Source organism: Arachis stenosperma, chromosome 5, assembly GCF_014773155.1.
Source record: "Arachis stenosperma cultivar V10309 chromosome 5, arast.V10309.gnm1.PFL2, whole genome shotgun sequence".
NCBI classification, from domain to species: Eukaryota; Viridiplantae; Streptophyta; class Magnoliopsida; order Fabales; family Fabaceae; genus Arachis; species Arachis stenosperma.
In genome coordinates this window covers 55,833,859-55,849,209 of record NC_080381.1, presented here as the reverse complement: position 1 = coordinate 55,849,209, position 15,351 = coordinate 55,833,859, and the positions used below count along the sequence as shown (strand labels likewise).

Genomic DNA, 15,351 nt, shown 5'->3' with positions numbered 1-15,351 from the left:
CGACGATGGAGATTTGAGGGTTACTGGGGCTGAGGATGGCGACACCAGGGGACGAAGGATGGCGACAGGGGGGCTATGGTTCAGGGCGGCTAGGGTTCTCCGTTCTCCATTGGAGATGATTCAGAAAGGGGGAATGAATGAATGGGGTCGGGGGAATGAATGAATGGGGTCGGGTGCTCCGTGCTAAACGAGCGGGTCGGGTCGGGTCCTTTTTTATTTTTTTATTTTAATTATAAAACGGCGTCGTTTAGCATAACCGGTCGGTCACCGGTTCAGTCTAACCGGCCGATTTTTGACCGGTTCGCCGGTTCTTAAACAGTTTTTGTTTGGACGGTTTTTATATGAGGACCGGATCGTTTGTAGTGCCGGTTCGCAATTAAATTAGTCGAACCGGCCGGTCCGGTCCAATTTTCAGAACCTTGCCTGCATCATCGCCCAATTTAAAGTGTTGGCCACAAATTTTGGCAAAGGCCCCAATAGCGAAACAAAAATATAAAGACAACATTCTATTAATCGTAAAAAGTTTGGTAACCAAACTTAGGAACCAAAATCAACCAAAACTTTCTATTTTTAACTTTATTTAATTAGATGAACTAAATTTAATTAGTATTCTTTCACGCGCCTAGCAATATTTATTGTAAACATTAATTATGTATATTAAATAGCATATTATAAATACATACCTTATCAATTTATATTCTTATTAAATGAATATATATAATTTATATTTATGGTTTTTAATTTATATTATAATAACAAAAGTATATTTTTTATTTATTATGTAACATCTATATATTTATACACTTAATTTTTATAATTAATATATTTTTATAATTAATATTATGCAATTTTAAACTATATTTTATTATATATTTCAAATTATTTCATATATGCACTAATAAATTATGATGCATGTTTTATTTTTTTTTGAAGATATTATACATTTAAATTAACGTATAATTTTTTAAATCATTGATAATTTAAAAATTTGTTTCATATTTTTCAAAGTGAAATTATTTATTTTGATTTACATATACTATAATTAGATTTGAAAAAAGAATATCAAATACTTAAATTAATTTATTTAATTAGCAAATTTACTCATAAGTCATAACATCCATAAGTTCATACACATAACATTTATAGTTAGGTAAGGTACACATAACATCCAAAATTTCATATTAATAACATCTATAATTTCATATTAATAATATCCATAATTAATAAATTTTTATAATTAATATTACTAAATTTTAAACTGTGTTTTGTTTTATATTTCAAATTATCTTATATATACACCAAAGAGTCATAATTTTAATATTTTTTATTTACTATTTATACGTATTTTTATTTATTGATTTTAATATGACGAGTTAATAATTATTTTTAAAATTTTATTTCTTAATTTTTGTTTATATTTTATTTTTTATTTTTTATTTTATAATAATCTATATGTAAAATATGAGTTGTATAACATAAGTTGTTAAATTCTATAATTTAATATCCATATTTTTATACGTATAATATTTATATTTTATATACATGATATCTATAATCAATAAATTGGTGCTAATTTATTATTATTTATTATTTCATTTTGCAGGTCATAAACTAACAATTTTGGATGTTAATAATTTTGAATAAATAAAAATCGATCAAATTTAAGAAGTTTTTATTTTTTTAAAATGTTTTGAGGTGATTTGAGATTTTTTAAAAATTAAAAATATAAGAATTTGAGATTTTTATTTGGGAGAAAAAAATTATAGGATTATAAATACATATAATAATAATGAGAGAGAAATTTTTGGAATTTGATTCAGATTAAATTTAGAATTAACTTTTAGTATAATTAAACGAGGAAAGATAATTAATTATAGATAGAAATTAATTATATCAATTAAATTAAAAGAATGATTTACACTTTTTTATAAATGCAAATGTTATTAATCATATATCTTTATTTATTATCTATAATATTTTGGATACGTAGCGTTATCCTAATTAAGCTTTTAAAGGTGGTTATATGAGACAAATAGATCAAATACTTCTGATACTGTGACCATCCTGAGTCCACATATAAAAACTGTCATAACCTGTTCTTTACCACGTATTTTAAAATGGAGCAACCCACTTAGAATTTGTAGGTGTGGATGTTTTGTACTATCCACACCATAGACGCTCCCATGTACGTATTATATATGTACACATACACTTTTAAATTATTTAGAGAGTATATATAACATATTTTATGCTTGAGTATATATAATATCCTATTTTATACAATTTTAACTATTGCATATCTTTATATAATATTTCTATTTTATGCTTAAGTATATGTAACATCTTAAATTATTTAGAGAGTTAATTTTAAAATAATTTATTATTTTTTTATCTTAGATTTATATTATATTATATTTTAATAAGAAAAGATCGAATAACAAACTCAAAGTGAGTTCATTAGAATAATGTAACGATAGATTATATAATCAGTAGCTTTAAAATAAATAAAGTCTTAATTATTTCAAATATATACATACAATGACGAGAATATAAAAAATAAATTAAAATTTTTTTATTTTAGATTGAAAATATAATTATTTTTATTATTATTTATTTTAAATAAAATGAACCGACAGAGAAAATAAAATGAGCATGTGCATTATATTTATTTCAAGATGGAAGTATACATACTCAACAATAATTCCTATCATCTCCGTCTTCGATGATGATGATGGATTTTTATCATCCTTTAACATTTACTCTATTTTATGTGAGAGAATAAAAACTAATTGTATATGTGAGATCAGTGTATGTGTAAGTGAGGGAGAAAGAGAAAGAAAGAGTACTAAATTAATTAATAATTTGTTTTATTTTTGTAGTTTAAATTAGTGAAAATTCATAATTCTGAAAATCAGGATTGACCAGTTTGATCGATCCATTTGTGAATTGGACATTTTTATAGTTTGGTTCAATTTATAAAATTGTCAATCATATAACCGTTTAAAAATTATTAAACCGGCCGATTAGATCGAATTAAAATTTTCAATTTTTTTAAAACGGTGCCGTTTTGTATTTTGTATAAAAATAAAAGGAAAAAGCCTTCAGACATTCAAGAGCCTCCTTCTCCTCTAAAACTCTCCCAAAAATAGCTTTTTTTCTCATGATTTTGAAAATCGAACCAATCATTGAACCGTTCTAATCATTGATTTACATATTTACTGATTCAATCGGTTCAACTGTAGTCAACCGGAATAACTATTTTATAATAAAATAATAAATAAAATATAAATAAACACACTAAAATAAATTAAAGTCTAATATAAATTATAAATTATTATCCCAATTTAAAATACTATATCAACTAAAATCTTAATTCTTGTCAATGTACAAATTCAAAAGTTAAATATCCTTTGATTTCATCCATTAATAATAATATAATATTGATTATATTATTAAGAGAGTCACAATTTTACACAATTTTAACAAAATTATTAACACAAAAGGAAATTTAGAACCAAAAAAAGGAAATTTAGAAATACAGGAATACTGTGTAATTGCTATTTAAAAAATGAATATATTAAAAGACTCTGCACATATATATTCAAGACTCATTTCAAGACTCCTTTTTAACAAAATTAATCTCAAATGATATATTAGATATATATTTCCTATAACTAATAATGATAACAGAACTTAATTTCACCAAGTGATTTTACTATTTTTTGTACCCTTTATCAAAATAACAAATTAACTAATTTAGTTAATACACAAATCCAAACACAGTAAGTAATATACTTCGTACACTTTTTAAAAGTGATCCCGAATCATTTGTAATAATATAAACTATTTCATTAACAACTCAAATTATCCAAATCACAAATATGAACGATAATATTTAAAATCTATAGAAGCATATTAATTTTCAGAAATGCATAATTGGCAAAATTTATCAAACATGGTAAAGTTAAGTTCTCAAGAAAATTTTAATTAAACACAAAAACACAGCACAATAAAATACCAAATACACAGCATAACAGTGAAAAAGACACAAAATAATATAATATATCACAACAACAGTGAGCAGAACTAATCAATAATTTATTAAAAGTTCAATAATCAGAGAAGTCATTGCCTTCTTCGATCCAAAGAGTACGAGAAAAAGTGGTTATTGAATGATTGATTATTGATTATTGAGAAGTCAGTATGCTTTTATTTTTGGTTAAAAAATTATATTTATTTTTGTGTCTTTTTTAATTGCTATATACTGTGTATTTTGTGTTCTGTTGTGTTGTGTTTCTGTGTTCAATTAAATTTTTTTTTGAGAATTTAGTTTTGCCATACTTGATAAATTTTGTCAATTATGTATTTTTTAAAATTGGTATGCCTCTATAAATTTTAAATAGTGTGGTTCATATTTGTTATTTCAATAATTTGAGTTGTTTATAAAACATAATTTACTATTATTGCAAATGATTTAAAACCGCTTTTTAGAAGTGTATAAAATATATTACTTGCTGTGTTTGGAGTTATGTATTAACTAAATTGGTTGATTTGTTATTTTTACAAAGGGTATAAAAGATAGTGAGATCACTTAATGAAATAAAATTATGTTATGATTAATTATAAGAAATATATATCTGGTATATATGTTAAAAGGAGTTTTGGAATGAGTCTTGAATATATATGCAGAGTCTTGATATATATATATATATATACTCAATAACATTGTAAATATGTTTATTTTCTAAATAGCAATTGCACAGTATTCTAACATTTTAAATATTTTTTTTGGTTCTTTATTTAGTTTTTTTTAGCAAAGCTTCTTTATGATCATCTACCAAGATCACTTCAGACCATGTTACTGCTTGTTAAATAGAGTTTAAGGCTCTAGTATCCATTTATTAGTTCATTAAGCAGTTTATAAATTATTTAGTTTTTATGAATTTTAAACTATTATTTGTTCATTATAATCAATTTTGTTTATCTTTATTAATCTTTATTAATTTTTGTGTTAATAAATTTGTTAAAATTGTATATAAATTATAATTGTCTTAATAATATAATGAGTATTATATTGTTTTAAATTGATAAAATCAAAGGTTATTTAATTTTTAAATTTGAATTTTGACAAAATTTTAATTTTAGTTGATGTAGTATTTTAAATTGAGATGATGATTTAAAATTTATATTATATTTTAATTTATTTTAATGTATTTATTTATATTTTATTTATTATTTTATTATATGACAGTTATTCTAATTGAATTTTCGTTAAATTAGTTAGACTAATAAAACAATAAACTAATGTTTAGAGTGATTGGATCACGGATCCGATTTTCAGAATCTCGGTGGAAATACATGTTTTTATTTTCGTTTCTATTGGTTGCAAAAACACAACAAAAAGTATAAAATCATATATTTTTGTATCCGTATTAAAATCATAAATAATGAAAAAAAAGTCAGATACTTACTTTTTTGTATCTGTATTTGACATCAGAACACAGTTTTATTCACATCAATCAATTTTATTTGGCATATAAAAGACAAATAAATAAAAAGATTAAATTGTTTTTTATTTGTTAAAGTTAATAACTTTTTTTGTATTTAAATTTTGTCAAAGATATATTTATTAAAAATTAAAAAACTCAGATACTTATCTATCCTTTCTTCAAAAAAAAAAAAATAGTCTACTTGACGCACTGGTAAAAATTTAACACCTCTTGGAAAGCTTAGCTCTATCCTATCAGAGATCACGAAGAAAGAATGGAGGTGGAAGTAGACACTCCAGAAGACATGGACCTATTCAAAGCTGCTGAAAATGGCGACGCCTCAACCTTCCGATCTCTCTCATCTAAAGCACTCTCAATAGCGCTCTCCCTCACTAACGAAGACCATCGCTCTCTTCTTCACGTTGCCGCTTCTTCCTCTCACACCGAGGTTCACGATTACCTCTTTGCTCTCTCTCTCTCTCTCTCTGACACACACACACACCCCATTAGTTCTCATTCAATTCTGGTAGAAATGTCTCCTTCTTCTGTGACTTGAATTGGGATTTAGGGTTTATAGTGAATTTTTTAGCTTTGTAACTGTCACTGGATTCGGCATTTTTTTGTTAAAAAGAAGAAATAAGAAATTTATGGCTGTGGATGGTGAGTATGTCAGGTGGTGAAGATACTGTTATCTGCTGATGCATCAGCTAGTGTGATAAACAATAAAGATGAAGAAGGTTGGGCGCCCATTCACTCTGCGGCTAGCATTGGGAATTTGGAGATTGTGGAGGCATTGTTGAGCAAAGGTTAGTGGTTTATTTATAAGAGGTTTGGTTCTTGATACTGCTACTGATGTCAGGCAGCATCTTATAATTTTCTTTGAAACTCCAAGCTATGATGATAATTAACTGACTCTATCTGTGCTCCTGAGATTGAGAATTCTATTACTTGATTTGCTTGGTATGTTATTGAGTTGATTTTAAGTGTACTGTTGTTTACTAGAAAGGTGTTTACTTTGATCTCTTTGTGGTTATATTGATTTGCTTGGTTTGTTTCATAATGATTTTCATGACTTTCCTCCTTTCTTGGCCAACTAGCCCTACTTAGATTATGGCTTAAAATTCCTAATGACCAATACATATCTTTCATTGTTCATTTGCATGTAGAAAGACTCACCCATTATTCTTGGTTTTTTAATATTATGGGTCTTTCGATTTTGGTAGGAGCTGATGTTAATTTAAAAAATGATGGGGGTCGAACTGCTCTACATTATGCTGCCAGCAAAGGTTGGGTGAAGATTGCTGAAAAACTCATCTCCAATGATGCCAAGATTAATATAAAGGATAAGGTTGTAGCATATACTTATTTTTATATGTTACAATTATTTGAATAACTCCTCCCCTTTCTCTTTTCTTTCATAAGTTTTTGGTTGAAGACGAGATTTGTAGTCATTTATAATGTATGGATTTCTATCACGATTAGGTTGGTTGCACCCCATTGCATAGGGCAGCAAGTACTGGGAATTCTGAGTTGTGTGAACTTCTAATTGAAGAAGGTGCGGAGGTTGATGCAGTTGATCGAGTTGGTCAAACTCCTTTAATGAATGCTGTGATTTGCAATAACAAGGAGGTATGCTTATTCTATGCGTGTATAACTGTAAAAATATGAGCTAACAGGTCTGCCGAATATTTCTCAAAAGCCTGTATGTGTTAAATATTTCTTGTAGATGATCTTATGATCTTTCTATTTCGGTTGTACCTCTTTGTATTTCCTTTAAAAATTTTCAGAGATTTTAATTTCACCACTTAGTCATTTATTATTCTTGGTGTTTAAATTACTTAACCCATTCATCTTTTATCATAATTAAGAATGAGTGGGGGATGCATTTGTTCCAGATGATAAGTGATTTAATGTAATAAAATCATTGGCTAGTTGCATCAGAAAAGCTTTTTCGTCAAGATGTACATAATTTAATTTTCTAATCTACTGTATTCTTACCTTGAATGAAATAACACTATCATTTTGTTTTTAACAAAAAAATAAAGGTATTTATGACCGAACAAGGTATTCTAGCAATATTTATGATCGAACAAGGTATTCTAGCAATATTCATTTTGTTTTTAACAAAAAAAAAATTATTCTTTGGTATTTTATTTGGAAATGAGTGTTAACATCTTTAGTTTTTTTTTTTTTTTCTTTGCCTTGATTTGTACTTCCAATAACTTGCAGAGAATCTGCAAACAAGATGTTTTTGGCGCACACTTAAGGTGGTTCCTAAAAGATAATATATACATTAATGGTGACATGGTCATCAGGAAAATTGAATGGCTAATTTAACTCACATTAATATTTAATTGACCAAATTCACTCGTGCAATCTTTAAGGACCAATTTAAACATTAATACTATTTATTTAGGAATATGTTTCGACTTCTTTTTAGGATAATGTTATGGGGGCCAACATTTTTAGTGTGATAAACGGGGAGCTAGCTAATGCTGGCTCAAATGTAAAGAAAATATAAATAAAAGATTTTGATCATCTAATATTTCTTTTTTTATTATTATAAAGCATTAGAAATATCAGGGCTATGGAGCATATGTTTTCTGAGTAAAAAATCCTTACCCGTGTGTTCTGTGTTTACAGGTAGCCCTCCTTCTGATAAGACATGGAGCTGATGTTGATGTGGAGGACAAGGAAGGGTACACGGTGCTTGGTCGTGCCATGGATGACTTTCGATCTGTACTGATAGATGCTGCTAAGGCCATGCTTGAGTGATGTAACTAACTAAGTAGAAGAAAAAGAAGAAAACTGTTGACAGTGGAAAAGAGAGCACAAAACAGTTAAAAGGAAGGATGGTTTTGCCGAAGACCTGTTCCAGTGGATGAACAAATTCCACCTGATATACAGTCCTTGAGAACAGAACGGAGAGATTTCGTTAGTGTTGAAAAAAAGTATGATTCTGTAAACAGAACATGGACCTCTTCGCCACATTTTCTCAAACTTGTCATAGAATCGATCACACATGGGGTTGCTATGAGTTTTTATTTTGATTGAATAAACTAACTAGTAGTTTGGGCATGCAATTTGTTTTGTGAAAAGATAGGTATATAAGATGTTAGAAGGTGGTTGGGAATTCCAATTCAAGTGCTAAGTTTCTCGGGTTTTTTTTTAATTGTCTAAATAAAAAATTTCTTATTTACTAACTTATGTTCTCATGTTTACTATTTCACTCATTTTTTTTCTTTTTCATTTTCCAATAGTTCTATTATTGGCACCTCTAGACAAATATATCTTACTTACGTTTTGCTAAATAAAAAAATTATAAAGAATCAATTTTTTAGTCAATATTAATTAATTTTTCTTATTTTTTTAATTTTTTTGAGAATATTTATGGTTTAAAGTTTAGGATTTAAGCTTTTAAATTTCTATTTTATTAGTGTTCAAATTTAAATTAATTTAAATTAAATCGTTCATCCAATTCAATCCAAATAAAAAACAGAATAAAACTATTTTTCAAGGAACAAACTTTTTTGAGAAGTTTAGTGAAGCAAGCACCTTGCCAGAGCCCATTGCAGCAGAAGCTACGTTTTCGGGCTGCTTCGGCTGGGAATCTAAAAAATCCGAGTCAGACGGTTAGACTCGTGTCGACGAACCGGACTCGAATCTCGAGAGAAAAAATAATAATATATTGCTATATTACCTGCTATAGTTAAACTTGAGATAAGTTTAATAATATAATAAGTGGACCCAAAATCTACCGGTGCAGATTAATGCCGGCACTCTCCAATGAGTTTAGTTATGTTGAGACATCCTCATAGATCTTTTATAACTGAGATAATCATGTTACTAGTGTCATATATACTAGTAGGTTATATGTTTACTCTAGTAAGGTAAATATGTAACGACCCAACTTTTGGTATACCATGGTCATTGATGAGCGGATATTTTATACATTTATTGACATCACTTTCATATAGTTTTTAGTAGTTTTTATTCAGTATATATAGGTTTTAGTGTTAAATTTACATTTTTGGATTCTACTATGAGTTTTTGTATTTTTGTACAATTTCAGATATTTTTTTGCTGAAATTGAGGAGCTGGAGCATAAGTTTGATTTAGAGACAGAGAAAGCACTGCAAATGTAATCCGGATCTGACCTCCTTGCATTCAGAAGGGCTTTTCTGGAGCTACAAAAATCCAAATGGAGCGCTCTCAACGGCTATGGAAAGCTGACTTCCAGATCTTTCCAGCAATATGTAATAGTCTATATTTTGCTTCGAATTAGAAGGCCCAAAATTGGCGTCCAACGCCAGCTTCTTGCCCTCTTCCAGGTGTTCAGTGCCCAAAGAGCAGAGACCAATGTACAAACGCACAAAGAGGACCCCCTAGCTAGCGTTCCACGCTCAGAGACCTCATAGCACATGGATCTCATCAAAGCTTAGCCCAAACACTCACCAAGTGGGCCCCAGAAGTGGATTTTAGCACTAAATAGACTATTTTACCCTTACTAGTCATCTGTTTAGTATTTAAGGGATTTAATTCATGTTATACACACACTTTTACTTCATTTTTACCATCATACACGTTTTACCATTGTTTTCACATCAGTATGAGTTTCTAAACCTCCTAGGTTGAGGGAAGGAGCCTTGCTGAGTCCTATAAATTAATAAAAGTATTACTGTTTCTCTTCGATCGATGTTTGATTAATCTAAGATGTACATTCGTTCTTAATCGTGGTGAATAGGATGATCTGACAAATTAGATCTGTTCATCACATTAAGACGAACGTGCTTGACAAACACCCGCGTCTACTTGGGTTCAGAATGCGTCTTTCACTAGACAGTGACGAACCAACAGCTTGAATATACGTCTCTCAGATTGGGGACTTCTCGAGACATCAATTCAGCCAATTTCTGGGGAGATTAGGGTCTCTGTGGTAGAGGCTAGAACACAAAGATGCAGCATTCTCTGATCTGGAAGATTCGACCTTGTCTGTGGTATTTTGAGTAGGATCATAAAGGAGAATAGACTGTACGCACTTCACCCTCAAGTAAAGATGGATCCACACTAAACCTGGGGTTCAGATCCGGAGGAGTATTGGCAGCTGCTCAAACCAGTGTCAATCACATACATCCTGCCATTGAAGAAATCACTCACAAGTAAAGAGAGAAGTAATACCAGAGTTAATTCAGAAAGACAAAGCAACTCCAATCCTTAACCCTATTGATGAGCGGATAATTTGTATGCTTTTTGGCATTGTTTTTAGTATGTTTTTAGTATCCTTTAGTTAGTTTTTAGTATATTTTTGTTAGTTTTTAGTTAAAATTTACTTTTCTGGACTTTACTATGAGTTTGTGTGTTTTTCTGTGATTTCAGGTATTTTCTGGCTGAAATTGAGGGACCTGAGCGAAAATCTGATCCAGAGACTCAAAAGGACTGCAGATGCTGTTGGATTCTGACCTCCCTGCACTCGAAGTGGATTTTTTGGAGCTACAGAAGCCCAATTGGCGCGCTCTCAACGGCGTTGGAAAGTAGACATCCTGGGCTTTCCAGCAATATATAATAGTCTATACTTTGCCCAAGATTTGATGGCCCAAATCGGCGTTCAAAGTCACTTCAAGAAATTCCAGCGTTAAACGCCGGAACTGGCACCTAATTGGGAGTTAAACGCCCAAACTGGCACTAAAGCTGGCGTTTAACTCCAAGGGGAGTCTCTACACGAAAATGCTTCATTGCTCAGCCCAAGCACACACCAAGTGGGCCCGGAAGTGGATTTTTATGTCATTTACTCATCTATGTACTAGTTTTCTATAAGTAGGACCTTTTACTATTGTATTAGGAGCTTTTGGACAAAGAGACTTTTGGTAGCTATCTTTGTTTTATGCTATCTTAAAGAGGCTGGCCATTCGGCCATGCCTAGACCTTATGCTTATGTATTTTCAACGGTGGAGTTTCTACACACCATAGATTAAGGTGTGGAGCTCTGCTGTACCTCGAGTATTAATGCAATTACTATTGTTCTTCCATTCAATTCCGCTTGTTCTTTGTCCAAGATATTACTTGTTCTTCAACATGATGAAGGTGATGATTGACGCCCATCACCATTCTCACTCATGAACAAGGTGACTGACAACCATTCTTGTTCTACAAGCATCTGAGGCTTAGTGAATATCTCTTGGATTCCTGATTGCACGATGCATGGTTGATCGCCTGACAACCGAGTGCTCGCCTGACAAACGAGCCAACCATTCCGTGAGATCAGAGTCTTCGTGGTAAAGGCAGGACTTGATGGCAGCATTCAAGAGAATCCGGAAGGTCTAACCTTGTCTGTGGTATTCTGAGTAGGATTCAATGATTGAATGACTGTGACGTGCTTCAAACCTGTAACCTACTGGGCGTTAGTGACAGACGCAAAAGAGTGATTCTATTCCGGTAGGGGAGGGAACCAAACCGGTGATTGGCAGTACTGTGACAGAGTGCGTGCATTAGCTTTCACTGCGCGGATGGGAGGTAGCTGCTGACAACAGTGAAACCCTACACGAGCTTGCCATGGAAAGGAGTAAGAAGGACTGGATGAAGGCAGTAGGAAAGCAGAGAGACGGAAGGGAAGGCATCTTCATACGCTTGTCTGAAGCTCTTACACCAATGATATACATAAGTATCACTATCTTTATCTTTATATTATTTTCGTTCATCATCATATACATTTGAGTTTGCCTGACTAAGATTTACAAGATGACCATAACTTGCTTCAATGCTAACAATCTCCGTGGGATCGACCCTTACTCACGTAAGGTATTACTTGGACGACCCAGTGCACTTGCTGGTTAGTTGTGCGAAGTTGTGTAATGCCATGGAATTGAACCACCAAGTTCTTGGAGTTCATGACCTGGGATTATGAGAGTTGTGAAAAAGTATTGTTCACAATTTCGCGCACCAAGTTTTTGGCGCCGTTGCCGGGGATTGTTCAAGTTTTGAGCAAGCTTTTGGTAACAATGCCTGGGATTGTTCTAGTTTGGACAACTGACGGTTCATCTTGTTGCTTAGATTAGGTATTTATTTTTTTCGAAATTCTTGAAGATGAATTCTAGAGTTTCATGATGATTTGTTGAAATCTGGCTGGCTGAGAAGCCATGTCTAATCTGATTGGACCGAGGTTTCAACTTATCACCACAAGAGCTTGTTGATTTTCAACCTTGCTTTTGGAGCAGTGATCTGCTAAGGCTTGGCTGACCTTTGGTCATGTCTAGTGCTTTGGACCGAAGCTTTCCTTGAAAGCTTGGCTGGCTGTGAAGCCATGTCTAATGCCTGGACCGGAGTCTTAGACTAGCATTGCACTGATTCCTGGAATTCTCATTAAGAATTTTGATACCTTTTTCCACTTAATTTTCGAAAAACACAAAAAAAAAAATTTGCAAAACCATAAAATCCAAAAATATTTCTTGTTTGAGTCTAGAGTCTCATCTTAAGTTTGGTGTCAAATGCATGTTTTTGTTATATTTTTCAAATCCATGCATATATTTCTTTGTTTTGATCTTTGAATTCTTTTGGCTTGAGTGTTTATGTGTCTCATATAGTGTCAGTAGTACACAAACTGCTAAGTTTGGTGTCTTGCATGCATTGTTATTTGATTCTTGTTGCATTTTGATTATTAAAAATCCAAAAATATTTTTAATTTGTGTCTTTTCAAGTCAATGATACAAAGAATTGAAGATTCAGAACATACTGCAGAGGAATTATACAGAAAAAGCTGAGCATTCAAAAATGCCCAGTGAAGAAGGCAGACTGGCGTTTAAACGCCAGCCAGGGTACCTGGTTGGGCGTTTAACGCCCAAAAAGGTAGCATTTTGGGCGTTAAACGCCAGAATGTATACCATTCTGGGCGTTTAACGCCAGGATGGTGCTAGGGGGAAGATTTTGTTTTCAAAATCAATTTTTTTCAAGTTTTCAAAGTTTTTCAAAATCAAATCTTTTTCAAATCATATCTTTTCAATCAAATGTTTTCAAAATCAATTTCTTTCCTTTTTCAAAGATACTTACTAACAATTAATGGTTTGATTGAACATTTTTTGCCTTTTCTGTTGAGGAAGGTTTTATGTTTGAATCATATCTTTTCTTGTTAGGCAAGTCATTAATTTTTAAAATCATATCTTTTCAAATTGTTTTCAAATCATATCTTTTAAAATGGTTTTCAAATCATATCTTCTCAATCACTTTTGTTAAAACCAATCATATCTTCTCAATCATATCTTTTTCAAAATAAGTTTTCAATCAAATCTTTTTGATTTCTAATTTCAAAATCTTTTTCAAAAATCACTTGATTTCTTTTCCACTTTCAATTTTCGAAAATTTTCAATCAAATTTTCAAAATGTTTTCAAAATCTTTTAATTGAATTTTCGAAAATTCTCTTCCCTCCTTCCCACATCCTTCTATTTATGGAGTACTACTCCTTCTCAATGCACAATTCGAACCTTATCTAATTAAAGTTCGAATTCTTCTTCTCCTTCTTCTTTCTATTTCTCTCTTCCTCTGACACTTCCAGGAATCTCTATACTGTAACATAGAGGATTCCACATTTTCTTGTTCTCTTCTCTTTCATATGAGCAGGAGCAGAGACAAAGGCATTTTTGTTGAAGCTGATCCTGAACCTGAGAGGACCCTGAAGAGAAAGCTAAGAGAAGCCAAAGCACAACTCTCTTTAGAGGACCTAACCGAATTCTTCAAGGAAGAAGAACCCATGGCAGCCGAAAACAACAACAATGCCAACAATGCAAGGAAGGTGCTGGGTGACTTTACTGCACCTACTCCTGATTTCTATGGGAGAAGCATCTCTATCCCTGCCATTGGAGCAAACAACTTTGAGCTTAAGCCTCAATTAGTTTCTCTAATGCAACAGAATTGCAAGTTCCATGGACTTCCAATGGAAGATCCTCATCAGTTTTTAGCTGAATTCTTGCAAATCTGTGACACAGTCAAGACTAATGGGGTTAACCCTGAGGTCTATAGACTGATGCTATTCCCTTTTGCTGTAAGAGACAGAGCTAGAATATGGTTGGATTCTCAACCTAAAGAAAGCCTGGACTCTTGGGAAAAGCTAGTCAATGCCTTCTTGGCAAAGTTCTTTCCACCACAAAGATGGAGTAAGCTTAGAGTGGAAGTCCAAACCTTCAGACAGAAGGATGGAGAATCCCTCTATGAAGCTTGGGAAAGATACAAACAATTAATCAGAAAATGTCCTTCTGACATGCTTTCTGAATGGAGCATCATAGGTATTTTCTATGATGGTCTCTCTGAACTATCCAAGATGTCTTTGGATAGCTCTGCTGGAGGATCTCTTCATCTGAAGAAGACGCCTGCAGAAGCTCAAGAATTGATTGAAATGGTTGCAAATAACCAATTCATGTACACTTCTGAAAGGAATCCTGTGAACAATGGGACTAATCAGAAGAAAGGAGTTCTTGAGATTGATACTCTGAATGCCATTTTGGCTCAGAATAAAATATTGACTCAACAAGTCAAGTTGATTTCTCAAAGTCTGTCTGGAATGCAAAATGCACCAAGCAGTACTAAGGAAGCTTCATCTGAGGAAGAAGCCTATGATCCTGAGAACCCTTCAATGGAAGAGGTGAATTACCTAGGAGAACCCTATGGAAACACCTACAATTCTTCATGGAGAAATCACCCCAATTTCTCATGGAAGAATCAAGAGAGACCTCAACAAGGTTTCAATAACAATAATGGTGGAAGAAACAGGTTTAGCAATGGCAAGCCTTTTCCATCATCTTCTCAGCAACAGACAGAGAGTTCTAAGCAGAATACTTCTGACTTAGCAACAATGGTCTCTGATCTAATAAAGACCAC

General features: G+C 31.9%; 1 protein-coding gene and 1 non-coding gene across 2 annotated transcripts; one reads left to right on the top strand and one right to left on the bottom strand.

The window, feature by feature from the left end:
* The first annotated feature begins 5,696 nt into the window (after nt 1-5,696).
* On the top strand, nt 5,697-8,692 carry LOC130979696 (uncharacterized). The gene is made up of 5 exons (XM_057903217.1): nt 5,697-5,937; nt 6,163-6,295; nt 6,713-6,837; nt 6,972-7,118; nt 8,133-8,692. Exons 1-5 carry the CDS (start codon nt 5,764-5,766, stop codon nt 8,262-8,264), a joined length of 711 nt encoding a protein of 236 aa, XP_057759200.1. The 5' UTR covers nt 5,697-5,763; the 3' UTR covers nt 8,265-8,692.
* Nucleotides 8,693-14,632: 5,940 nt separating this feature from the next.
* On the bottom strand, nt 14,633-14,740 carry LOC130984745 (small nucleolar RNA R71). Its single transcript, XR_009088658.1, has one exon. It is a non-coding gene; the product is annotated as a small nucleolar RNA R71 (small nucleolar RNA).
* Nucleotides 14,741-15,351: the final 611 nt, after the last annotated feature.

Coding starts and splice junctions, on each gene's coding strand:
- LOC130979696 (XM_057903217.1), top strand. CDS start 5,764: ATGGAGGTGGAAGTAGACACTCCAGAAGACATGGACCTATTCAAAGCT. Junction 6,838..6,971: donor AGATTAATATAAAGGATAAG/GTTGTAGCATAT, acceptor TATCACGATTAG/GTTGGTTGCACCCCATTGCA. Junction 7,119..8,132: donor TGATTTGCAATAACAAGGAG/GTATGCTTATTC, acceptor CTGTGTTTACAG/GTAGCCCTCCTTCTGATAAG.